General features: G+C 41.4%; 1 protein-coding gene, 1 long non-coding RNA gene and 1 pseudogene across 3 annotated transcripts in view; 2 read left to right on the plus strand and 1 right to left on the minus strand.

Annotated features, from left to right (window-relative positions):
• TRIM33 (tripartite motif containing 33) overlaps positions 1-4,959 on the minus strand; it is a 161,756-nt gene extending 156,797 nt beyond the window's left edge. For both annotated transcript variants that reach the window (XM_068540555.1, XM_068540554.1), the window contains exon 1: positions 4,414-4,959. In XM_068540555.1, coding sequence (XP_068396656.1) covers positions 4,414-4,939 — 526 coding nt within the window. In that variant the 5' untranslated portion in view covers positions 4,940-4,959. The remainder of the gene's footprint in view (positions 1-4,413) is intronic.
• Positions 4,960-5,163: 204 nt separating this feature from the next.
• LOC137762522 (uncharacterized) lies at positions 5,164-27,590 on the plus strand. The gene is made up of 3 exons (XR_011073569.1): positions 5,164-5,385; positions 26,359-26,500; positions 27,540-27,590. It is a non-coding gene; the product is annotated as an uncharacterized lncRNA (long non-coding RNA).
• LOC137761237 (cytochrome c-like) lies at positions 9,051-9,886 on the plus strand (annotated as a pseudogene).
• Positions 27,591-27,990: the final 400 nt, after the last annotated feature.

Genomic DNA, 27,990 nt, shown 5'->3' on the forward strand with positions numbered 1-27,990 from the left:
TACATTATAGATTTGTACATATCCACTACTGATAGCTATTCTGACTGAATCTGAAATAAACCTAAAAAAATAAAAAATAAAAATCACAAAAGCACTTTAAAAAGCTCACAATTGAGATTCAACAAATATTAACTAAATTATCTATTTTGATTTTCCAAATATTCCAACAGCACATAAATCAGTCTTTCTCCTCAAAATATTTAAATCCATGTCTCTCAAAGTGTGGCAGGTTCCAGAATCAGAATCACATGATACTTATAAAAAATTCAAATCCTAGTGTTTCATCCCCAAGTCAATTGAAACAGTCTCTGAAACTCCCAAAATGGTATTTTAAAAAGCTCTCCAGATGATTCTTATTCATCCAAAAGCTATTTATTGAACATTCACTCTACAATATTCTAGTGGGAAACAAGGAACAAACAAGTACACAAAAACAAGTAAACATTCTGGATTTTAGCTGTCCTATGAAGAAATAAAGATAATATGTCAAAGAGTGACCTGGAAGACTACAACTGTCCCTCAGCAATCTCAGGGGATTGGTTCCAAAACCCCCATCAAATACAGAGAGCCAACTGTACCTTAAAAGGAGCAGCCAGACAGAATTTTCAGGGCAGTGAAAATACTATGTATGATATTACAATGACGAACACATGTCATTATACATTTGTTCAAACCCTTAAACTGTACAACACTAATAGTGAACCCTAACATAAACTGTGGACTCTGAGTGATTATGATGTAGGGCCATCAACTCTAAAAAATGTACCACGCTAGTGAGGGATGTTGATAATGGGAGAAGCTATGTAGGTCTGGGGAGAAGGGATATATGGGAAATCTCCATATCTTCCGTTTAATTTTGCTGTAAACCTAAAACTGCTCTTTAAAAATAAAGCCCTAAAAAAAAAAGTGATCAAGAGAAGGTCTTTCTGCAGAGGCAACATTTGAAGTGAGGAGCCCTTCACTTAAGAAAAGTGGTTCTCTTGGGGTTTCCCTGGTGGCGCAGTGGTTAAGAATCCGCCTGCCAATGCAGGGGACATGGGTTTTTAGCCCTGGTCCGGGAAGGTCCCACATGCCACGGAGCAACTAAGCCCCTGTGACACAACTACTGAGTCTGCACTCTAGAGCCCACGTGTCAGAACTACTGAGCCCACGTGCCGCAACTACTGAAGCGCGCATGCCTAGAGTCCGTGCTCTGCAACAAGAGAAGCCACCGTAACGAGAAGCCTGCGCACCGCAACGAAGAGTAGCCCCCGCTCACCGCCACTAGAGAAAGCCCGCACGCAGCCACGAATACACAACACAGCCATAAATAAATAAATAAATTTTATATATTAAAAAAAAAGAATAGTGGTTCTCAAACTTAGTGTGCATCAAAATCACCTGGAGGACTTAATAAAAATGATTTCTGGTTAGAAGGTCTTGAGTAGGGCCCAAGAATTTGCAGTCCTAACAAGACTGCAAATGATGCTGATGCTGCTAGTCCAGAAACCACACTTGGAGAATCATCGATCTAAAGGGAACAGCTAAAGGGTTTGAATAACTCTGGTGTGTTAGAGGAAGAGAAAAAAACCCATTAAAAGGGAGGGTAATGCCATTGTTTCGGGACCACTTAAGATGGTGAATTAAACTACCAACTATGGATACCCAGACCAGAAATGGAATCACAGGTTGTTCAATAATACCTTACATTTGCAAAGCTCTTCAGTTTATAAAAGCATTTTCACTTTCATTATTTAATATGATTTAGTGAGATATAAGTGAAGAACTATTAGCTACATTTAGAGATAAAGAAACTGAAGGACAGAAACATTATGAACCTGAGGGAACCAGAAAACAATTAAGGGGCAGAACTATGTCCCCTGACTCCAAATCCAGTGTTACTTCCAGAACAGCATGTTCGACTTTTTTTAAACAGCAAAGCAAAGGATACATACAGGAGTTACTAATAAGTTACTTTCTAGACTCCCTGCCTAAAAACATGATGGCTTCCAGACTTAATTTGTTTTAGATACCACTTAAAAAGCAACACTGCCTTAAGATTGACAGTATTTAGTCCCATCTACTTATTTCTCCTAGTTCAAAAACAAAAGATGGAGAAATGAAGAGGGAATTTACACACTATTATTCTCTCTCCTGCATAAGTAATACAGAGCTAATTTCATAACCTCAGTCCCTCAGCCACATCAATCAAACACAATTTTCATCTTGTGTTTACTCTAAATCTCTCACCTATTCCCGGTTCCCACAAGAACACTGAATCCTACATGTCTTACTATACTCAGTGAGGCCATGAGCAGTTAGTTATACACCCATTATCCACCCTCTATATACCCATTATCATTTAGAATCTTCTCCATCAATCAAACCGTTACTCTTAACATTCTTACCTGCACATCTCAATAATACTTCAAACCCAAAACTGAAATCATTATATCCTCCCTCCACCCCACACACACCTGCTTCTGTACCTGAATTCTTTTATTTGCATTAATAACACTGCCACCCACCAAACAAGAAACCTGGAACTTGGCCTAGACACGTGTGTCTCTCTCACTCCAATCTCAATTAGCCTCTCATATCCATTCCCACAGCTACTTAACAATTAGTTACCACTAATAATAAACTAGTTGCCATTTCACTAATAACTACCATGTACTAGTCACTTAACACACTTCATTCTATCAATAACTCTATGAGGTAGGTAATTTTGTCCTTGTAAAATTAATCTGTCCAAGTAACAAGTAGGACGTGACAAAGTAGGCATCCAAACTCAAATGTTTCTCCCAAAGTCCATACCTTTTGCCCATACCAAAACACTTCCTTCTTTAACACCTTATATCACTCCTTTACTACCTACTCCAAATGCTAATTTCTTCCCTAGATTACTGCCAGGATTCTCCTAACTGGCCCTGCCTTGGGTCTTTTCTTCCCTTACCCTTCAATGTGCCCCCAAGTGATCTTTCTAGATCACAAATGTGATCCTTTTATCCTCCTGATACAAAAATCTGTTAGGGACTCCCTTTAATCTATCTACACTGTACAGGATACATTCTACAGGATGAATCCCAAACCCTTTAGTACAGGTCCACAATCCCTTCCTTACCTGAAGTTCCAAAATTCAAAAGCTTTGAAATTTTAAAGTTTTTTCATAACTCTGCAACAAAACCCACCCTGAACTGCAGGAGGTTATTGGTCTATCCCATTAGAATAATATTCACATGCTTCACTGCAGAAACATTAATGTTTGATAATGAGCTGTTAACCCAGACCCCGCTGGAGTGTTAGAGACCTTACCAGGAAAAAGAAAAATTTCCAACCTATTCTGATATCTAAAACACACCTGGTCCCAAGGGTTTCAGATAAGGCACTGCAGACCCCCTACCTATTCAGCCCATCAAACCAACCTAATTTCCACCAATCACCTTACACATCGCTTAGCTCCAGGGATGTGTAAGGTGCCCTGTGCCCTGAAAACTCTCCAACCCAGGGAGCTACTCACCCTTCAAGAAACCTACTCAAGGGTTTCCTTTTCAGTGAAGTTTCCTTGACCTTCTCTTGATTGTGCCACAACCACTGTACCAAGGACCCACCTCCACTGCTGTACCTTATATGTTTGTTTCCCCTATGCTGGACTATGAATGAGCTCCTCATTGAGTATTTTATCCAATTCTAGCACAGTATCCGGAACACTAAGTGTTCATTAATGTACAAGGAACTGAAATTCATGCCCAGCCCTCCCTAACTCCCAATTCCCTTCAAAGTTCATTTCTCCTTCACCCCTAAACCTTAAGATTTTTCCCTATCCATGTAGGCCCCTCACAGCTATTTTGCTTCCGGAGTTCCTCCTTCTCAATGTCATCCTAAAACTACTCTCTACCAGACGCCTTCTCTTAGCCCCAAATTCTCTAATGCCCTTTAACCTCCCTAGTCCTTCTTCCCCCTAGCTTTGAACAGATCAAATCCTCTCCCTCTAAGGCAATTCATCCTCACTGCCCTTATCTCTTAACTACTACCTCCTCAACACCTCTCGCGCCTGGGCCTTCCCTCCAAAATGCTTCTCACAAGCGGATTCCCAGACCCCCTCTTCTCTCACAGTCCGTTCCACCCGCTCCCGAACCTGCGCTTGGCCAGAGTCCACCCCTTCCCGGCCCGTATCCGCACATCGCGAACCTCCCCTGCAGCCGGTGTCCCCTCCCCCAGCCTCTCGCAGCCGGCACCCCTCCCTTCACCCTCCCCGTATTTCTGGAGGTCCAGCTTCTCGGGAAACTGTCCCAGGAGCCGTGTCTTTCACCTCAGACCCCTTAGGATTACGCCGGTCCGAGCAGCCCCGGGCCCGAGCACCTCCGTCCCCAGATCCTCCTCGGCACCGCAAACCCCCTTCGGCCCAGACCTCGGGCCAGGCCTCCCGCTCACCTTGCTGGATGTCGCCGTTGCTGCCCCCCGGGATGGGCACGTTGAGTTGGCGCTCGGGCTCCGGCAGACAGCGCAGGCAGAAAGAGTGAAGACAGGGCAGCAGCTTGGGCTCCGCCTCACGCCGGCTCTGCAGGCTCTGCTGACACACGGCGCAGGTGTCCAGGAGCGAGGCTGGCGGTCCAGGAGGCGGCCCCGCCGAGGGACCCGGAGCAGGAACCGAAGCCGGAGCTGGGGCCGGCGTCGATACCGCCCCCACGGAAACTCCAGGGCCCACTGAGGCTGCAGGGGCTGAAGCAGCCGGGGCCGAGCCCGAGGAGGCCGCGGCCACCCCCCCGTCGTCGGGCCCGGCCGCGCCGCTCTCCGCGCCGGCCCTGCCGCCTTCCTCCTCCTCCTCCTCCACCAGCACCGCGGCGAGAGGCGGCTCCGCCTCCTGCGCCGCGGGCCCGGCGGCCCCGGCAGTTACCGGCGCGCTGCTGCTGCCCCCGCCGCCGCTCTCAGCCTCGCCACCGCCTTTGTTTTCCGCCATGTTTTCCTCTTTGAACCCGCCGGACCGCCCCGCGCCGCCCGCCGCCGCCGCCGCCCCCAGCCCCAGCCGCAGCCGCAGCGAGAGCGGCCGCCGAGAGCGAGCAGGCAAGCGAACGAAGGAACGAGAACGCGCGCGCACGCGGCGCCCCCACCCTCGCGTCGCGCGGTTGCAGGAGGGCGGGCGCGGCGCGCGCACGTACGCACGGACGTCCTCCGGAGGGAGGCGGGAACTCGGGGCGCGGGCGCGTAGACGTCTTGGCCGCCCTTCCTGACCTCCGTGGCCGGCGTGTGGAGTCCGCCCCGTTGCAGTTCGGCTCGCAGTGAGCGTTTAAAGTCAGAGGCTCTTGACGCTGAACTACCTTTGGTCGGGGTGGTTAAGAGCTCGGCCGCGGCGATGGTGCGGGGAAGAGCAGGCAAGGGTGGAAGACCGGGGCTGGTTGCTGCGGAGTGAGTGTCTCTCGGGCGGCGAGGTCCCCAGAGGCGGGCGCGTCTCCTCCGGAACCTCACTCGGCGCGGGGTCAGACGCCTTGGCCTCCTGGCTCCGAGGTGCCGACCTCCTGGGTCTCTGTGCTTTAACTGGCCGCGTTCCTTTGGATGGTTGTGTCTCAGGGGAGCAGTAAAGTGAGGATTTTTGGTTTTAACTGGTGGCGTACCAGAAATAGGCTGAAAAGACCCAGTGAGGAAAAACAGCTGTTTTAACAGCTATTTTTAGCTTCTTAAGGTGATTGATTCTCTGACGTTGCTACGCTTCAGAAAACCAATCAACTGAGAAGCTTTTTCAAAGCAGAGCTGTTCCAGGACCACACCCCAGACCTACATCAGGAAGTGGGGGAGAGCTGATGAATGTTGAAAGCGCTTTGGCTGATTCTGATGTGCGTCAGTTTGGGGAGTCACGATCTAACCAATATTATGTCCTGAGAGTCTCACTTAGTGCCCTGGCGGGAGCTGGGTTGCAAATGCCTTAACAGTGTCGGTAATAGAAGCTTTCAGGAAGGGTCTTTATTGAGAAACAAGTACTACGGCTGTTTTAATGTTAGGATTGTGAAGTGCTTTCCTCTTCTGACAGTGTTCCCAAGAAACCGTTATTCTTGAGCTGGTAAAAGTCCTTAAAATAAACCACCTCGAAACATTTTTCATTTATTCGTTCAAAAATAGTGACCTCTTACTATGAGTCAGGCAGTGTTTTAGAGATGCTAGGATTACAGCAAAGAACAAAGGAGATCCTTACTTTCAAGGAGTTTGCAATCTGGAGGAAGAGTGACATAAATATATGGAGGGAGTGATAATTGCTATGAAGAAAAAAAAGCAGAGTAAAAGAGATTAGAGATGATTGGGGAAGGCCTCGGCTGATAGGTGAACAAGCTTGTGGTTCTCTTGCAGAAGAGTGTTCCAGGCAGAGGAACAAACAGTAAGTACAAAGGGCCTGAGGCAGTCTTGGCTTGTAAGTGGAACAGCAAAGAGTCTGTCTGTGTGGCTGGAGTGGCTTGAAGGGGGAAAGAGTAGTAGAATATGACATAATAGAATTAAAGGAGCCAGGTCATATACAGAAATGGCCTTCAACTTTTTAAACTTCTGTGCCCTGGAAAAGAACTTTGAAAAACTATTTTCTCCCTCGAACATTATAAGTTGACTCTTAACATTTTTCGTCAGGAGTGTAAATAGTTGCAAAGATTGCCATTTCTGACATTTTGAAATACCAACATTTTTTAATTGTCACATTACTTTTAAATCTATCCAATGGAAAGGTAAACAAGTAGTTTAACAAACATCGTCATCCATTTTAAAAGTACATGATCAAAAATGTTCTATTTCATTAAATAAATATTAAACATGAAAAGTAAAATGTTAATTGGGACTGTCTTAATGAGATGACATAGTTTTTTTTAGTTTGTGTAGACATGGATGTATATAACATTACTAGGAAGAGATGAAGTCCTGTATCAATTCCATTTTTCATTTTTATTGACATAAGCACTGCATTAAAAAATGCACGTATACATATGTGTATATATATATGAATTAATATAAAATTAAATCTCTTAAAACTATCCTTGTGTACCCTTTGGAAAAATTTCCTCCACTGTAGTACCCGAATACTCATACTCCAGTTTTAAGATGCTGAGTGAGATAGGAAATCTTGGATGAGTTTTGATCAAAGACTCAAAGTTGTTAAAAGAGTCACTGTGGCTGTTTACTGTAGAAATCACTTGTAGGGGGTCAGAGTGGAAGAAGGAAGACCAGTTAGACTGCTAATAAAATAATATTTCAGCCAAGGAATAATGGTGGATTGAACCAGGGTGGTATCTGTACAGGTGGTGAAAAATAAGGTGTATATATAATAAAGAGCAAATAAAGACTTTTCTCCAAATTCACTTCAAAAAAACAAATTAGTGGGCCAAATTTCTCAACCAAAATCTTTGTTTCCTTGCATTTTTCTTAACCTTTTGATGCCTGCTACCACTTGCCTTTATTAAAATCTAGTATAAGGGAATTCCCTGATGGTCCAGTGGTTAGGACTCCACGCTTCCATTACAGGGAGCATGGGTTTGGCACATGCCACGCAGCACAGCCAAAAAAAAAAAAAAAAAACTATAAAAATCTAGTATAAAAGTGCTTGTTTTTTTAACACTTTTAAAAAAATTTTATTTATTTACCTATTTATTTTTGGCAGCGTTGGGTCTTCATTGCTGTGCACAGGCTTTCTCTAGTTGCAGTGAGCGGGGGCAACTCTTCGTTGTGGTGCGCAGGCTTCTCATTGCAGTGGCTTCTCTTGTGGAGCATGGGCTCTAGGCACGTGGGCTTCAGTAGTTGTGGCACACGGGCTCAGTAGTTGTGGCTCACAGGCTCTAGAGCGCAGGCTTAGTAGTTGTGGCGCACAGGTTTAGTTGCTCTGCAGCAAGTGGGATCTTCCCGGACCAGGGCTCGAACCCATGTCCTCTGCATTGGCAGGCGGATTCTTAACCACTGCACCACCAGGGAAGCCCAAAAGTGTTGTTTTTGAAAACGATATAATTTTATAGAGAGCAAACTGTCCCCCCACCAATATAATTTACTGTGTGCTCTGAGAATGCAGTGCCTGGAATTAAATTGTCATGGAGTATTTGGGGACATTGAATCAGCTACATTCTCGATTTGCAATGGGAACCCAGAAATCTTGCAGGAGAAATTGTGAAATTGAAAGACTGACGTATGATATGGACAAATCTGTCTGATGGAGAGACTGCACTGCATGGAGGTTGAGCCTGTGCTGGAGCCAGAATGTCTAGTTTGAAGCCTCGTTCCACCACCTACTAGCTGTGTGATTTGGGGTAACTTACTTAGCTTGCCTCAGTTTCCTCATTTGTAAAAGGGCTTTTTTTTTTTTAAACTTTGTTCTCATAGAATTTTTTTTTTTTAATTAATTTTTGGCTGTGTTGGGTCTTTGTTTCTGTGCGAGGGCTTTCTCCAGTTGCGGTGAGCGGGGGCCAGTCTTCATCGCGGTGCGCGGGCCTCTCACTGTCGCGGCCTCTCTTGTTGCGGAGCACGTGCTCCAGACGCACAGGCTCAGTAGCTGTGGCTCACGGGCTTAGTTGCTCCGCGGCATGTGGGAGCCTCCCAGACCAGGGCTCGAACCCGTGTCCCCTGCATTGGCAGGCAGACTCTCAACCACTGCGCCACCAGGGAAGCCCCTGTAAAAGGGCTTTTGTTACCAGTAGGATCTACTTCAAGGTTGACAATTAAATATTTGTAAAGTGCTAACCGTACCTGGCGCATGGTAGACATGAAATGAATGTAAAAGTAGACAGACCTAAAGGTTCATGAAGGGAACAGAACTGGAGGGAGAAACAAAGATACCTCAGAGAAAAATCTCAAGAAGAGAAACCATGCTGTGGGCTGAACTGAGCAGCGAGTGTAAGGATCCAGCCATTCTCCTAACCTAGGCTATCTTTTACCCCTGACCCACTTGCCCAAACATTATAAGAAAAACACAGAAAAAAAAAAAAAAAAAGAAAAGAAAAACACAGTTCTGAAATAAAGGAGAGCTATCAGTAGATGCCTAGTAGCTCTGCTGTGGAGAAAACTGCCCTGATATTGCTGGTAACCAGAAGTGAAAAGAACTTTACAGTTGTCCAGAAAAGAGAAGGAGCACTGGGAATGACATAGCTAAGTGAGCAATGGTGAGAGCACAGCAGGTTGGCAACAGTGAGGCAGAGTAGCCCAAGAATAGCATGAAGGTTTGCAATGGCTGGTTCTGCCATTCTTGGACAGAGCAACTACAGTCATCAGCAGGAATGGAAGAGGTCATGAGGACCAGCAGAGGAATGCTGAGCTGCAGTTAAGATTTGGGGCGTTTCTGGGGAATTCCAGTGGTTAAGACTCCACGCTTTCACTGCCAAGGGCTCAGGTTCAATCCCTGGTCAGAAAATTAAGATCCTACAAGCCACGTGGCGCAACCAAAAAAAAAAAAAAAGATTTGGGGAATTTCTGTTAATGTGCCGTATTAGCAATCATGAGTGGGTAAGGCCAGGGGATATAAAGGGGACATCTTGTGATTTAAAGTTCACTTCTCTAAACACAGGTACATAAGCACATGTACCTTGGATTAGCATATCCTTGGACTTAGCAGGAAGTCCAACTTCAGAGCAAGGACCTTCCTAAAGCACATGTCAAAAAACCAAAATTAAAATGGGTGATGTGGAGAAGAGCAAGATTTTTGTCCAGAAATATGCCCAGTGCCACACTGTGGAAAAGAAAGGCAAGCATAATAAATGGTCCTGGATGGAAGACAGGTCAGGACCCTGGGATTCTCTTACACTGATGCCAACGAGAACAAGGGCATCACCTGGGGAGAAATGTATTTGGAGAATCCTAAGAAGTACATCCCTGGAAAAAAATGATCTTTGCTGGCATTAAGAAGAAGACAGAAAGGGCAGACTTGATAGCTTATCTCAAAGCTTCTAATGAGTAATAGTTGGCCCACTGCCTTATTTTCTTACAAAACAGAAATGTCTAAACTTCTTTTATGTGTAAGATATTTAAATTGATCTCATATACCAGAATTCAGATCATGAGTGGCTGACAGAATATTTTTTTGGACAGTCCTGATTTAAATAAGATTGGCTGTGGTTAAATTAATGTGATCAGCTTTTTGAATTTTGATAGTAATTCCAGTTCAGCAAGTACTGTCACTGTTTCCCTCTTCTAAAGATATAATTAGACTTGACTGTTAATATCAAACTTTTCACAAAGACGGTGAATGCCATCTCAAAACCTATAGAATATTGGTTTTAATTTGGGTTTATAGAACTGATTATATGAGTATAATATTTAGATACTGGGAAAATCACTTTGTCTCATACAATTGAGCAAGACTCACCTGCATTTCAGTTTGCGTTCATTAGGCTGTAAAGGGTTGAAGGTAGAAATATCCATTTTATATTTTTGGTCTTAACTATGCCAATCCAAAATTCCCTGTATCCAAAATGTTGCCTTTTGGGAATTCCCTGGCAGTCCAGTGGTTAGGATTCCGCACTCTCACTGCCGAGGGCCCAGGTTCAGTCCCTGGTCTGGGAACTAAGACTCCACAAGCCACGCAGTGCGTCCAAAAAGAAAAGAGAAAAATAAGTAAAAATAAATAAGTAAAATGTTGCCTTTTACTTAATGAAAGGCATTTTAGTGTGGTTTATGTAAAATATCAAAGAATATTTAACACTTCTCACATTTTATAGATGATCTATAAGGTCAGAGGCTTTTAAAAGTCAGTGTGACAAGATATAATAGCAAGTTAAACTTTGCTTTTAAATCCTTTACTATCTGAGTGAGACTGAGTTATAATTCAGGATTGTCTTTAAACAGCTATTCAAAACTACATGAAACTATAAAACTCCTGTATGTATGTGATTGGTAATGGTGTCTTTGCAAACTCATTAGAGGATTAAAGTAGAGGAGATACACTATCAGCACAAATTTGTAGATTTTGTGACCATAAGGCTTAAGATAATTAAAAACAAGATCTTAGAAAAAATAAAGTTCACTTCTCAGCATTTCATGATGTTGTGCAAAGCGCTCTTTGACTTCCAGGTGCCATGTTGTCTGAGTTTGAGAACCACTAGTACCAAGAAAAGAGGGACAAATGGCAGAGTTCTGAGTCTAATTGCTAGCCCTTTGGCTTTTCTATGTTTCTAAGGCCTTCCAGGAGCACATTGTTAATCCCAGTAATAAACAGGACATTTGAACAGCAGTTTACAATTTACAAAGTGATTTCACACACATTATCTCTAATTCTTGCAACCAGTAAGATACATTCCAATTTAGACAATAAACAGATTTCTTAATGTGAGTGTACTGTAATATATTAGCTGTCTGTTCTTACACAATAAGGTTGTTTTCAACATTTTGCTATTATAAACAATACTGTGATAAGCATTGTGATGGATAATACTTTGCATGTCTATAGTTATTTTTTATGACTATTCCTAAAGATAGAAGTGCTGATTCAACAAGTATACCCATTGTAAAAAATTTTAATATATAAATTCAAAGCGTTCTTATTAGGTTATTAAATAACTAGATTATGTTTGATGTATTTTGCTACTATAAATAAAGGTAAATTAACCTGCAATCTTTTTCTTCAAATTTGTTTCTCTGTGTAAAGTTCTCTGCTTCCTCACATCCCACTTATTCCTCAATCTACTCTGGCATGGCTTCCATTTCCATCACTCTACTAAAACAGCTCTTGCTAAGGTCATCAAGGACCTCCATGTTTTTTAAATCCAGTAGACATATTTTATTCCTAACCTTACTTGTTTTCTCCATGGGATTTCACACCTTTGACAATTCCCCCTTCTGGAATCACTTACTTCCATGGCTTTCATGACACCATACTCTGGTGGTTTTCTTCCTACCTCTTGGACTGCTGTTTTTCTTTTACATACTGTGTCAGGGTCCCCAAGAACAGACTAGAAGAACTCACAGGACTCAGAAAAGTTGGTATGCTCATGGTTATGGTGTATTACAGTGAAATGATACAGATTAAAATCAGCAAAGGTAAAAGTTCCATGGAGAAAATTCCAGAAGAAAACAGGCACAAGGTTCCAGGTGTCTCCTCCCAGTGGAGTTGCACAGGCAGTAATTCTCCCAGCAATGATGTGTGACAACACCTTTGTGCAGTGTTGCCAAACAGGGAAGTCCACCCAAGCCTTGGTATACAGGGTTTTTATTGTGGGGGAAGGTCTGTCCCATAGGCATGGACCACCCACATAACTGACCTCAGCTGCTCAAATTCCAGCCCACAGAGGTCAAACTGATATATCATGGTCCAAGGCCTCAGGCATACTAAAACAGATGTTCAGCATAAATCACATTGATAGCTTAAACTATTCAGTCAAAGTGATACAGTGTGGCGCAAGGCCTCAGGTATACAAACCATTCTTATTAGGCAGAGTATTCCAAGGGCTCAGAGGTTATCATCTCCCAGGAGTCAGTCAAGAACAGTTCTAAAAACAAGCCTTTCTTTGGAATATGCATGGTTTGATCAATACAGGCCTACAAAATTAGCACTTTCCTGTACTCAGACTTATTCAATGTTGGGCTTTCTGAAATATCAGCGCTAGACCCCCTTCTCGTCTCAATCAATTTTCTTCCCCTAGGCAAACTCATCCATGCTTCAGCTTCATTTGCCATCCATACAATGATAATTCCCAAGTGTATGACTTTAGCCCAGGTCAATTAATATCTCCACGTGAATGTCTCAAAGGCACTGCAAAGTCAGCATGTCCAAGACTCAGTAATCTTTTCCCCAAACCTCTTCATCTTCTTCCACATTCCCTATCTCAATAAATGGTGTTTTGGGCTAGAAAGAAAGATATTTAGAAGATACATTAACTGATTTTATTGACAGATTACATACAGGAGGGGGCCGTCCTTAAAACCTACAACTTCTTACCACTCATATCTAATCTTTTACCCAGTCCTGTCAATTTGACTTTCTAAATATTTCTCCACATCCCTCCATTTGTCTCCATTTCCACTGTCACCACCCTAAGTCAGCTTACCACCCTCAAGATATCACAAGCCTCATCTCCACATGTACTGTGACTCCCCTATAATTCACTGTCTAAACTGGAGTTGAGTAATCTTTTCAAAGGAAACTGATCCCTGCTTCCCCAATCCTTATCTTCATGGCTTTCTCTTACTCTTAGGATGAAAAACAAAATCCCTAAGGGCCACTAAGGCCCCATTTCATCTGGCCTAGACTACCTCTCTAGCCATATAATGTCTCACTTTTCCCTTGCTTTCTACATTCTGGCTACATTGGCCTTTGAATTTCTTCACTGTGCCATGCTCCCTCTTGCCTCAGGGCCTTTGCACGTTCTGCCCTCTAGGTGAAATGATTGCTTCTCCTACCACCACTACCACCTACTTTGCAGAGTTAATGCCTACTCAAACTTGAGGTCTGAGCTCAAGCAGTACTTCCTCAGAAAGCTCCTGTCTAGATCAGTTTTCTTTGTTGTATATCCTCATTGATCCCTCTTTCTGGGACTTCCCTGGTGGCGCAGTGGTTAAGAATCCGCCTGCCGATGCAGGGGACACAGGTTTGAGCCCTGGTCCGGGAAGATGCCGCGGAGCAACTAAGCCCGTGTGCCACAACTACTGAGCCTGCGCTCTAGAGCCCGCGAGCCTAGAGCCCATGCTCTGCAACAAGAGAAGCCACCACAGTGAGAAGCCCACACACTGCAACGAAGAGTAGCCCCCGCTCAACGCAACTAGAGAAAGCCTGTGAGCAGCAACGAAGACTCAAGTCAGCGAAAAATAAAAAATAAAATAAAGTAAAACTAAAAAAAGATTCCTTGGGCTTCCCTGGTGGTGCAGTGGTTGAGAATCCTCCTGCCAGTGCAGGGGACACGGGTTCGAGCCCTGGCCCGGGAAGATCCCACATGCCGCGGAGCAGCTAAGCCTGTGCGCCACAACTACTGAACCTGCACTCTAGAGCCCACGAGCCACAACTATGGAGCCCACGTGCCACAACTACTGAAGCCCGTGCTCCTAAAGCCCGTGCTCTGCAACAAGAGAAGCCACCACAAGAAGCCCGCACACTGCAATGAAGAGTAGCCCCTGCTCGCCGCAACTAGAGAAAGCCCGCGCGCAGCAACAAAGACCCAACGCAGCCAGGAACAATAAATAAATAAAATTTTTTTAAAAATTAAAAAAAAAGATCCCTCTTCATAGCTACTTGTGAGGACCAGTATAGCATAATGGTTAAGAGCAGGGGCCAGACTATTTGGGTTTGAATTCCAACTCTATCACTTATTGGCTGTATGACCTTGGACAAGTTACTTAACCTCTCTCTGACTCAGTTTCATTTCTGCAAGTGGGTATAATAGTGGTGGGCATAATAAAACTATATACATATTATAGTGCATATAATACATTATTTATGATTAAATTAATGCATGGAAAGAGTTTGGAATAGGGACCAACAAATATGAGTACATAATATTTCATTTTATCATTAAGGTCTCAATTTGCAGTAATGCATTCATTAGTGTGATTATCTGATTGATATTTGTCTCATTAACCTCCATGAAATCAGGGATGATATCTGTTTCTGCTTATCATTTTATTCATGGTACCTGGCACATGGGTGCTCATAAATATTCAATAAGTTAATAAGTGATTTTTTAAAATTAATTAATTTATTTTGGCTGTGCTGGGTCTTCGTTGCAGTGTGCAGGCTTCTCTAGTTGCGACACACAGGCTTAGTTGCAGTATGTGGCATCTTAGTTCCCCAACCAGGGATCTAACCTAGGCCCCCTGCACTGGGAGTGTGGAGTCTTAACCACTGGACCACCAGGGAAGTCCCAATAAGTGATTTTTAGAAGTAGAATTACATTGGATCCAAAAAAATGTACATATTAAATGTTTTCTAATCAGAGGAAGGTTTATCTTTGTTTATAAGAAGGGAGAGACTTGGCCATTTTTCTGCTTAAAGAAAAGAACTAATAATAATCCAGAATTTGAAAATAAAGGAAATAAAGGAAACTTTTACCGAAGCAGACTCCCTAAGAATCTGGGAGAAAATAGGAATATAGAACACATGATGGGTAAATTAGCCTTGGAATAAGAGAAAGAATATCACTGCCTGGAAATTATGGGAAAGAAGATACAGTACTGTGGAGATGTAGGTAATTTTGTGCCTTAGGGGATGTGGATAGAAGAGTAGGAAAAGCCTGTGTAGCCTCTGAGAAAGAAGCAAGGCTGTATGCTGAGAGAGGGGCATCAGTAAGGTTAGTTGGGCAGTTAGAATTCTTTTGGCTGCAAGTAACAAAAGATGGTGGAAAGAAGGGTTATTGTGAAGGCAATCAGCATTGTCTATTATAACTGATAAATATTAAAAATAGTCACTGAGCTCTTCTTCTTACCCGTTTCTTTTCCCTTCCCCAGCGATTCTGCCCAGAAGCCATTAAGTGGGATCAACAATGTGGGTATTTGTGCCTGAGAGGGAGAGCAGCTGTGCTCCAGGGCAGTCAGAGACTAAGCAGGGTTTCCCCCTGGGGAGAGGGGTCAGCCTCTGCAGGATGAAGAGGGAGGCTTCTACATCGGAGGGTGGGCCATCAGGAGTTTGGAGAACAAGCAGGGTGAAGAGTGTGTCCTTACAGGGGATTATCACCCAGCACAGACAGTCAAAGCCAGAGAAGAGTGGGGGCACCCAGCATGGGACATCAGAGCCAGCACAGGGTGAGGAGGGTGGCCAGCACAGGGGGATGGCCTGGCCCTGGCATCAGAGCCCATGATGGAAGGGGAAGGCATCTGTGTAGAGGGAAGGCCCGGTGTAGGGCTTTGGACTCTGAGCAGGGTAAGGAAGACATCCAATGGGAGAACAGCTTTGCATGGGCAGGGGTTAGCCCAGCATAGGGTAGCCTGAGAGGGTTAAGAAGGGCATCAGTGCAGGAATGGAACCCGTCATAATGTGTCAGAGCCTTGGTGGGGTGAGGACATCCTCCTCAGTTACAAATATGGAAAGAGAAAACTAGAATAAACTCTGCAATGCTGGGTTGGAATTGTGGTATCTGTGTCCTCATGGGTGTCAACATATAGAGATAGTTATAGAAATAAATACATAAATGAGACATAAATGTATAATTGTATATGTATGTATATATAATGGAAGCAAAAATTTTACCTCTACCCTCTTAAGGTCTCTGGCTGGGCCTGAGAATTAAATTGACATAAGACAGATTAAGGGACTTCCCTGGTGGTCCAGTGGGTAAGACTCCATGCTCCTAATGCAGGGGGCCCGGGTTCAATCCCTGGTTGGGGAACTAGATCCCGCATGCATGCCACAACTAACAGTTTGCATGCCGCAACTAAGAGTCCACATGCTGCAACTGAGTCTGCATGCCACAACTAAGATGTAAAGATCCTGCATGCCGCAACGAAGACCTGGGGCAGCCTAAATAAATAAATAAATACATATTTTTTTAAAAAACATTAAGAGGAGAAAAGCATACAGATTTATGTAATATAAGTTTTACGTGACTTGGGAGCCCTCATAAGGAAATGAAGACCCAAAGCAATGACAAAACCTAAGGGCTTATATATTAAGTTGAACAAAGAGAGGCAATTGTGGAAGAGTAACTAAAATATATGGGGAGACTAAAGGAAGATAAGAGTTATTTTAACAAGATCTGTTGTATACAATTTTCTCAGCGTTGACTCCCTATCTCTGGTGATAAGAATGTGTCTTTCCTCCTGGTATAAGGAATACATCTTTTACATGGGGGTTTCATCTCCTGCTTTCAGGTAGAAAAGGGGAAGTCAGAACACCCTTCCTGCACCTGCTGTTTTTTAAGAACATTTTGTTCAAAATAATCCTTAGGCCATAGTAGCACATTTTGGGGTGGCATATTCTGCCACCCTTTACATATTTATGTGGATGTATATGTGTGTACATAGAACATATATTCCTTAGGTCTCCACTGAGAGGCTTGAGAGCAAAAATACCCCAATAGCAACAAATACACCTAGCACATATTGTACATCAACAATACTTCAGTAAAAAAAATTAAATTAAAAAATAAAATTAAAGTAGATGTTACAGATTCACAGCCCCTCATTTACAATTCTAAAACTTCACAGGTTTTAAAAATCAGAAGTTTTTTGTTTTTGTAATTTTTGGCAGTAAAACCTGAAGTCTGCTAAAAATAATAATAATAATAATAATACACCTAGCACCCAGATCCTAGCTCTTAAATACTCTTCTCTTTTAAAAAGAACTAGAGCCCTTTGGTGAAATAGCTGATTCCAAGCCTACAGCAGAGAAAACAGAAGATGAGCCTGGAATATTTTATTGTTGCAGGAAAGGAAGTCTTCATAAAATGATGGTAACATGTTAAAAGGTAAGAAAAGCCAGCTTTAATGAGTTTTGAGTAGCCAAATCTGGAACAATTTGAGCATCAAAATAAGTAATGATAGGAACAGATTATAACACACAATAAAATAGGAAACCATGAATCCAAACTGATGAAAAGAAATAAATAAAAGTTTGTTGAGGAAATTTTATTAACATAGCCTCAAAGTTTACATATTTGCATAATTTAGTATCTCATTTATATACTTAACGTAGTGTCAAAATATTACTTACAAAATATTTATTAATTACAAAGAAAAAAGGAGTAACTTTTTAGTGGAGAAGAGTAGCAGACACTACCTTAATCACAAATTGAATGTAAGCCACCAGTAATGAGACAAATCAAAAGTATATTAGGATGGCATGAGAACACAGAACACAATTCTTTTACATTCCTGCTAAAATTGTATAACCTGCATCTAGTCATGAGGAAACATCAGATAAACACAAACTGAGAGATATTCTACAAAACAGCATGTCTCCAATCTTCAAAATTTCAAGGTCGTTTGGAAACCACGTTAAGAAGATGGCAAAGCTGCAAGATGGAAGAAGCATGGGATCTTGAATCACTATCTACTGATCAGAACCACTGGTTTTGGAATTTATGGGAGTGATAATTAAACTTCTGCTTGAGCCACTATTCACTTGGAGGACCAAAAGAAAAACTATCAAGGTCACAAACATCAAGGAGAGACTGAGGAACTATTCCAGATTGAAGGAGATTAAAAAGACTGACAAAATACAAATCAAAACCACAATGAGATACCACTTCACATACATTAGGATGGCTATTATCAAAAGAAAAGAGAAGAAAAAAAGAAAAGAACAAGTGTTGGCTTTTACGTAGAGAAATTGGAACCCTTGCGCATTGCTGATGGGAAAGTGAAAAGGTGCAGCCACTCTGGAAAACAATATGGCACTTCCTCAAAAAATTATGCTTAGAATTACCATGTGATCCAGCACTACCACTTCTGGGTATACACCCAAAAGAACTGAAAGCAGGAACTTGAAAAGATATTTGTACATCAATGTTCATAGCAGCATTATTCAGAATACCTAAAAGTTGGAAACAATTTGTGTCCACTGATAAATGAATGTATAAACAAAATGTGGTATATACATACTATGGAATATTATTTAGCCTCAAGAAGAAAGGAAACTCTGACACATGCAACAACATGGATGGAACTTGAAGACATTATGCTAAGTGAAAAAAGCCAAACACAAAAAGACAAATATTGTATGATTCCACTTATGTGAAGTACCTAGAATAGTCAAATTCATAGAAACAGAAAGCAGAATGGTGGTTGCCGTGGTATGGGAAGGAAAAAAATGGAGAATTATTGCTTCATCGGTATGAAGTTTCATTTTGGAAAGATGGAAAAGTTTTGGAGATAGATGGTGGCAGTGGTTGCACAAAATGTGAATGTATTCATGCCACTGAGCTGTATATTTTTAAATGGTTAAAATGATAAATTTGTTTTGATACAAAGGACATTTCTGGATCTATTGGTAAAACTTAAATGGGTCTGAGGTAGTAGTGATGTATGGTCTTTATAGTTGTGCTGTGGCTACTTAGGAAAATATCATTTGTAGGAAATACATGAAAATGTTTGAGAATGATGGGGCATCTCTGTTTGCTCTCAAATGATCCAGGAAAAGAAAAATACATTTTTCTGCTGTGCTTATAACTCTTTAACATACTTAAGATTATTTCCCCAAAAAATTTAAAGGTAAAATTAAAAGTGGAAATTAGCAGTGGTCTGTTAAATAGTTGAGAATAATGAATCCTGGGTTAGTTTTAGCATCAGGATTTAAGCACAGGTCTCCTAGATTATAGCCTTGGAGCACTTTCACGTAAAGTCAGTACAATGTTAATATAATAAAGACTCCATTGTAGTACGTATTTTTGTATATATGGTGTTTTATTTGTTAAAGGTTGGCTTTTTCTAACTACCTAGCACATTATTGTGTTATGAATCACCATTCTCCAGACAATGTATCCTTAGGAAAGATAGCCATAAGTTAATAATAAGGAAAAGAGAATGGAAATAGGAAACCAAGGCTGATGGACAAAAAATTGTGTCTGTATTCTAAAACTAACTACAAATGATTTAAAATTTTTTTTTTGTTATTTTGTATTATACTTGTCATAGAAATGTGTGGGTTTACTAGAGGAAGTTAGTTACAACTAACTTCCCTTAGTTGTAAATATACTATGGTCAATTGAAAGTGCTGCCTACTTTTATATTTTATTTGGCCTTAAAAAGGTTGTCTTTTATTATGTAAATACACAAATTAATCACTGAAAGGAATGGTCCAGGGATTGGACCATTTGGAATTGGAATGGAATTGCTAAGTATATTGATGGCTAATGTCACTGAAAAAGCAGGGAAGAATTGGGATCCGGAAATGGCCTTGGATAGGTGGGATGCTCTGGGGGCAATTCTTCTCAAGTTAATGGACAGAGGGAAGATGTCAAAGGTCAGGGGCCAAATCTGGCCTGCTTTTGCATGGTCCCAGAAGGTAAGAATGATTTTAATGGATGAATATTTGCAACTGATCAGAGCCCCCAATTAATTAATGTTATTCCTAAAAAAAAAATCATTCTTCTCATTGGTAGACCTTTTATATAAAAACCCATGTAATATCCTTGATTTTGCCTCTTGGCCTTCAAAGTCTAAAATATTTACTATCTGCCCCTTTACAGAAATGTTTGCTGAGCCTTGTTCTAGAGGTAGAAAATGGTCTATGTTCACGTGAAGAATGGAGTTGCAGCAAAAGTTGGAATTCTTGACAGACTCAATTATTTGTGAAGAGGTGTCTGCTGATAGGGAATAAAATGGTTGAAAAGTTTTGAAATAATTGCTGTGGGAAGTGCCTACATATGATAAAGGGACAGTTCAAATCATGGGGAAGAGTTAGATCTTAAGTGATATTTGTGCAACTGGCTAGTCATACACAGCAAAAAGAAAATTAGGTCGTTACCTCACTCCTTTGCCAAATAACTGTGGATAGATGAAAATTAGAAATGTGAAAGAATGAAAACATTAAAGTACCAAAAGGAAGTTTGGGTAAATGTCTTTTATAAATGTGGTATGAGAAATGTCTTTTGAATCTTGATGAATATTTAAGAAATAAAAGTTGAGGCCATACCTTTGACTACATAAAAAATTTAAAACAGATATAGCCCTCCTCCCTTAAAAAAAAAAAAGATATTCAAGGCTAAAAAGCAATTCACAAATGGAAAAATATGTACACAACATACATGATAAAGGGTTAAGATCGTATCTCTTAACAGTATTTTTTATTGTTTATTTTTAAAATTTTAATCAGATGAAGTTGATATTCTTTGTTCTATGAAGGCTGTCTTAGTTATGCAAATGTAATTGGTGAAGGCACCCACTGTCCTGCAAGAAGATTCTAACAAAACTTTTTGGTGTGTTGGACTTCCCTGGTGGCACAGTGGTTAAGAATCCGCCTGCCAATGCAGGGGAAACGGGTTCAAGCCCTGGTCCGGGAAGATCCCCCATGCCGCAGAGCAACTAAGCCTATGCGCCACAACTACTGAGCCCGGGTGCTGCAACTACTGAAGCCCACGCACCTGGAGCCCGTGCTCCGCAACAAGAGAAGCCACTGCAATGAGAAGCCTGCGCACCGCAATGAAGAGTAGCCCTTGCTCGCCGCAACTAGAGAAAGCCCGCGCGCAGCAACAAAGACCCAACACAGCCATAAATAAATAAATTAAATTTAAAAAAAAACAACTTTTTGGTGTGTGTGTGTGTGTGTGTGTGTGTGTGTGTGTGTTTCTTTCCAATTAGCAGCTGCTTCACCTTAGTTTTACCTAGTGGGTCACTGGAGAGGACGTGACTCAGTTTGCCTTAGAAGCCTAGTACCCATAGGGAAGAGGAGACCAAAAACCCTTTATGCTCACCAAGATCTGAAGTTAAGGAAAATTTATGCGGATGTGCAAAGACTCAGTGGCACAGGAGGACTGAGTAGACACCAGTTCTAGTTCTCTCTGTATTTGGCTATTAAAAGAGGAATCTATTGCCCTTTGGGCTGAGTAAGCCCCCCTCAGTATTCTTGGACAATCAGTGGAGACAAGGGAAAACCACAATGGAGAAAACTAGACTTTCTTCTAATAGGGCATGTGGCAGGCCTTGAAAATTAATGGATGTACTTGACCACATTTGTACCTTGAGTTTGTGGAGCAGATCATACTAGTTACACTAGTATAGAAAGAACTCTTTTAAAAATCAAGAATAAAGGTCCTACTGAATAGCACAGGGAACTATATTCAATATCCTGTGATAAACCATAATGGAAAAGAATATAAAAAAAAGATGTCTAAAATAAAAAAAAAAAGAAAGCTACTGAACCACCCCCCCCAAAAAAATCAAGAAGAAAAAAGCATTCAATATAGAATAAACAAAAAGCATGACCAACCAATCATATAAGAATAAAAATAAATGCATATTAAGTGCATGAAAATGTTAAAGGTGCACTGGTAATCAAAAGAACTATACAAATAAAAAGTGACATTATTCGTCACAGATCAGATGGTTCAAGAAAATATTATTCAGTGTTGTAGATGTGAAAAAATATATATATTCCCATGTACTGTAAGTTAAGCGGTGTAACACATTGTCATTATGTATTAAAAAATAATATGTATATTTGTTTAATTTTAGAAAATAAATAGAAGAGGGATTTCTAAGGAAATAATTGGGCAAGCACCCAAAGATATGAGAACATTTGTTGTAGAGTTGTTAGATAATATATACAATTCACGAGTACAATAAACTAATTTGTGCCTTGGAGTAGAGTTCAGTAAAAGAGATTGGTGCAATGCCTTCCAAATTTATGGGAGTCCTACGATTTCCCTTTTTTTTATGTCTGTATTTTTGAAAGCTCATTCACTGCCCTCCACTACCAAGTCCTACCCCCAACTATGCCTAAGTTGCTGGAAATTCTGTCAGCTATTCTTAACAAGAACAAAAGAAAGCAGTATCAAAGTTGAATGAGAAGGAAAGAAAAAGAGGGTGAAACCGAGAGTAACCATCAGATCCATTAAACTATAACTTGCTTAAAAATAATAAACTGTAACCTGCTTTCACTGATCAAGCTTGCTTTGTTTTTACAAAAACTTGCATATCCTCCAAGCATCATGTAGCCTAAACAATGTCACAAATCTTAAGACGTTTGCCCAAGTTGTTTTTCAGGAACTTAGTCAGCTGTTGTCCATTTCGAGCTGGTTAAGACTTGCTGGGACCATGGACCCTCCAACTGGACACGCACAACTGTCCAGTTGATGACCTTTTGACATCAGAGGGCCAAAAACTCCACCTTCAGCACATGGCTAATGCCGCCATTTTCTAAAAATGTGTCCAGGCTTCCCTGGTGGCGCAGTGGTTAAGAATCCGCCTGCCAATGCAGGGGACACAGGTTCGAGCCCTGATCCGGGAAGATCCCACATGCCGCGGAGCAACTAAGCCCGTGCGCCACAACTACTGAGCCTTTGCTCTAGAGCCCACGAGCCACCACTACTGAGCCCGTGTGCCACAACTACTGAAGCCCGAATGCCTAGAGCCCATGTTCCACAACAAGATAAGCCACAGCAATGAGAAGCCCGCGCACCACAACAAAGTGTAGCCCCTGCTCGCCACAACTAGAGAAAGCCCGCGCACAGCACCAAAGACCCAAACAGCCATAAATAAATAAATATAAATAAATTTTTTAAATAAATAAATAAATAATAATGTGTCCAATGAAGAAGCATGTAGCTTAGTTTCGCCTGTGTGAAACTACCTCATCTTTTCCTTATTTCCAGTCGCAGTGTTTGGCTTGCTGTGTGTCAGGCAAAGGAACTTGGCCTGGTAACAGGAAGAACTGGGATTTCCCAGTCTACAAAAATTTTGACTTTGTCTATGGCTATAAGGAACTGAAGGATGCCTCCTGGTCTTTTGTATTAGCACGAGGGAAATCCTAGTGGGCTTCACATGAAATGTAAATATGATTTAATCATTTCTAGAAAGCAGACTATTTACCGACCCTTTCCAGGTCATTACTAACAGCTCCACTTGGACCAATTCATATGCACTTGTTCTTTATGTATAATGGAAACCATATAACTTATCATCTAAACCAAAATGCTTGAGAATGAAAGGGGATGCTGTTAATAATTATGCTGCAATTGTCCTAGGAAAACCAGGGCAAACAGTCACCCTATTTACATACCATATGATTTTGCCATGCTGCAGGGGGAAAACAGATCTAATTGAATTCAGATATTAGTAGATGTAAATTGAAGTAAATTGAAACACAAATCAGATAGATAGCTACCTAGCTAGAGAAATAAATATTGATTTGTGAAAGATGTAGAGACACATGGCACAATGATTTTAATAGATATCCATTTTGTAGTATAATACAGTCCACTAAATTTTCTTTTTACCTGGCTTCTGCTTCACAAATATGCTGATTTTATTACAACGACTTTAACAATTTTGAAAAATGCTGTTGCTAGTTCTTTAAACAGTATTTTTTTTTTAATCCTCTTGGGTTTTTTGGTTTTTTTTAATAAATTTATTTATTTATTTATTTATTTTTGGCTGTGTTGGGTCTTCGTTTCTGTGCGAAGGCTTTCTCCAGTTGCGGCAAGTGGGGGCCACTCTTCATTGCGGTGTGTGGGCCTCTCACTGTCGCGGCCTCTCCCGTTTCGGAGCACAAGCTCCAGACGCGCAGGCTCAGTAGTTGTGGCTCACGGGCTTAGTTGCTCCGTGGCATGTGGGATCTTCCCAGACCAGGGCTCGAACTCGTGTCCCCTGCATTGGCAGGCAGACTCTAAACCACTGCGCCACCAGGGAATCCCCTGTTGCTAGTTCTTTAGACTCTTGTCCTTTTGTTACCGAACCAGGTTCACTTGCCCCATAGACGCCAAGGTTTGCAGCAGAGATAGGGTTTATTCATGAGACAGCCAAGCAAGGAGACAGGAGAGCAAATCTCAAATCCAGCTCTCCCAAAGGCGAGGGGTTTTGAACATTTATGGGTAAAGGGCATAGAGTGGTCAGAGGTGCAGGGAAGGTGACTGGAGGTAAGAAAAGAGGAAGTGAGGTAAGTGTTGCTCTGTGCAGGTGCAACTGGGCTTCATGCTCCTTTGTAGGATGTATGTTCAGAAAATGGCGGTGGTAGCATGATCTAAGGGTAGAATTTTTGGCCCTCTGACTCAGAAGGTCACCTATGGAACACTCGAGCAGCCCCGGTTAATGGGTCCATGGTCTCAACCGGCTAGATGTGGACAAGAGCTGACTCAGTTCCTGAAAAACAGTTTGAGCACACATCTTAAGACTCACGTCAGAGATGCTATCTATAAGGGGGTGGTGAAGGGAGTCTTGTGATACATTGTCTAAGCTACGTGAAGCTTGAAGGGCATGCAGTTTTGCAAGCTTGATCAGTGAAGACAGATTACAGTTTAGTATTTACTAGACCAGGAAGTTAGTTTAATGGATATAACTAATGACCATCCTCAGTTTCACTTTTACATATTTTAAAATCTAAAAGGTAAGCAGTGGCAGATACAATAGATAGGCTCATTCAGCCTTCATTTCAAACCCTTTTTTGCTTACCTTAATCTACCATAGAGGCTTGTGCTCCCAGACCCTCTTGTTGCTAAGTGTGACCATGTGACTCAATTCAGGCTAATGAGAGTTAAGTGGAAGTCTGCTGCTGCTTATTCCTTTTCCTTCTTCCTGTTTGGAATGTATAAAATATTTGATGCACAGCATCCATTAGCAAGAAAGCAGAACAGGACTGCTAACGAACTGGTTTCTTCTAACTGTATGTGTGTGTTGGGTTTTTTTGGAAAAAATGTGTACATATTTGTATTTCTCCTTTTTTATTATACAGAACTCATCACACCATATATATTATTTTGTGGCTTACAATTTCACTCCTCATTAGTACACAGAGATCTTCCTTCTTCTTTTTAATGGCCACATAGTATTCCATTCTGTGAATTTTAAAATCAAACCTCAAATTTGAATAAAAAGAAAAACAAATAAACTTCCAGTCCTTCCCTCCCCACCCCCAGAAGGACTATGAGTTTGGGATTAGCAGATGCAAACTATTATATATAGGATGGATAAACAACAGGTCCTACAGTATATAGCACAGGGAACTATATTCAATAAACTGTGATAAACCATGATGGAAAAGGATATGAAAAAGAATATATATATGTATAACTGAGTCACTTTGCTGTACAGAAGAAATTAAACACAATATTATAAATCAACTATACTTCAATAAAATTAAAAAAAGAAAAACAAATAAACTTAATTGTATATAAAATGATATAACCTCAGGGACTTCCCTGGTGGCGCAGTGGTTAAGAATCCACCTGCCAACGCAGGGGACACATGTTCGATCCCTGGTCCGGGAAGATCCCACATGCCGTGGAGCAACTAAGCCCATGCGCCACAACTACTGAAGCCCACGCACCTAGAGCACGTGCTCTGCTACAAGAGAAGCCACCGCAATGAGAAGCCCGTGCACTGCAACAAAGAGTAGCCCCCGCTCGCCGCAAGTAGAGAAAGCCCATGTGCAGCAACAAAGACCCAATGCAGCCAAAAATAAATAAATAAATAAATTTTTTAAATGCTTAAAAAAATACTTTATAAAATGATATAACCTCAGAGAGAAAAATAATTAATTCAAATAATTTTGAGTACAGGTTTCTCACTGTACACATTTAGTGGGGTATGATTTGAAGACAAACAGAACTAAAATGAAATCTTAAAATTCTACTTAGGAAATTTGTTGTTGGTAGTGATATTGGTGTTGCAACTCTGAAACTCTTGTGCATAATATAGGGAAGAGCAAATAATTGATATTGAGACCTGGGGTTTTCTCTGTGGGAGAAGGAAAATAAAATATAGAATGGTGGAAAGTGAGGAAAGACCTTGTGATGTTTGATTTGAATTGGAGGGGTCACTGTATACTGATGGTTTTTGTTTTGTTTTATTTTTAAGTGCATTTCCTAGCTTTGTCCACTGAAAAGGCCTAGAAGCAATGACAACCCAGAACGATTTCTAAATATTATTCTCCACTATAAAGAATCAGAACTCCTTAAAGAAATGGCTGAAACCAGCTCTGGGGCAGAGAAAGCACAAGGTAAGCCTGCAGTGTTTGGCTGTGCCAGAAAGCAAGGAACTGTTCAAAGACTATTGGGAACAAAAGGACAAAGGAGCCAATGTGAAGGGTCTCCCACTGTCCAAATTTGAGACAATATGGGAATCAAACAGCATAATGATGGTAAAGGATTATAACATGCTGGGATTTTTTTTTTTTAATTCCACAAGTTCACAGTGACATCAGAGAGAGAGGGAGAGAAGCAGATGCTGTTGATGCCTTTTTCCACATTACCCTCAACCCACTTGAATTCTTTTCTATCCACAGTTCCCATCATTCTGACAGATGCCCACCTTTCTGCTCTGCCTGAGGTCTTTTCTCAGGAACCACTTAGAATGTATGGCTGCTGAGGGAGGCAATGGGAAAGTGCAGAGGGTTAGGAAGTGGGGGGATAGTTAATACATCCAGGGCAGCTCTTAACTAACAGATGTTGGGATTAGCAGCACAATTCTAAGGAATTCAACATCATTTCTCAGTGGGACTGAGGTCCAATTATCCACAGCAGAACTGTTCACTGATAAACCGTTTACTGGCTTTTCCTCCTTGCCCTGTCTAACTTTCCCCATTTCCTCTGTTCCTCTGGTATCATCTCCCAAATAAACTACCCACAACCAGGTTTCTGTGTCAGGGTCTACTTTGGAAGGACAAAAAGTAAGAGTTAAAGAGACTAGATAAAGGGGGAAAGGGTAAGCTTGTATTATAGAAGAATGCCAGCTAATACATATAAAAGGAATGATAGAATTGGGAAAATCACCATTTTGCAACCTCGAATTAAAATTTGATTCAGGCAAGAACTATTAATTTATGCTAAAATTATTATGAAAGGTTAATGGGAAACAAGATATTCACATGGTCTCAAAGTATCACCCACCCCTCAGATTACTTAATGATTACAAGGAGATATACATGTTAAGTGGAAAGACTGGTCACCACCTCTACCAAGTTGTATTAGTCAGCTCGGGCTGCTATAACAAAATACCATAGATTGGGTGGCTTCAATAACAGGAATTTATCTTCACAGTTCTGGAGGCTGGGAAGTCAAGATCAAGGTCCTGGCCAATCTGGTTCCTGGTGAGAGCTCTTTTCCTGACTTGCAGATGGTCACCTGCTTGCTGTATCCTCACATGACAGAGAGAGAGAGAGAGAGAGGCAAACTCTTTGGTGTTTCTTTTTTTAAGGACACTAATCCCACAATAAGGACTTCATCTTCATGACCTTATCTAAACCTAATTACCTCCCAAAGGCTTCATCTTCAAATACCATCATTTTGGAGGTTAGGGCTTTAACTTATGAATTTTGGTGGGACACAGTTCAGTTCATAACACCAGAGATCACAATTAGCATCACAATAATTGGGTAACCTAACATTATGTGCCTTCTGATTTTATGCAAAAAAAGGGTACAACATGTATTTTTGCTGAAATATTTCATTTATTGCACTAATGGAGAAACAAAGGAATAAATCCTGGGAC

Source organism: Eschrichtius robustus, chromosome 3 (genome assembly GCF_028021215.1).
Source record: "Eschrichtius robustus isolate mEscRob2 chromosome 3, mEscRob2.pri, whole genome shotgun sequence".
NCBI classification, from domain to species: Eukaryota; Metazoa; Chordata; class Mammalia; order Artiodactyla; family Eschrichtiidae; genus Eschrichtius; species Eschrichtius robustus.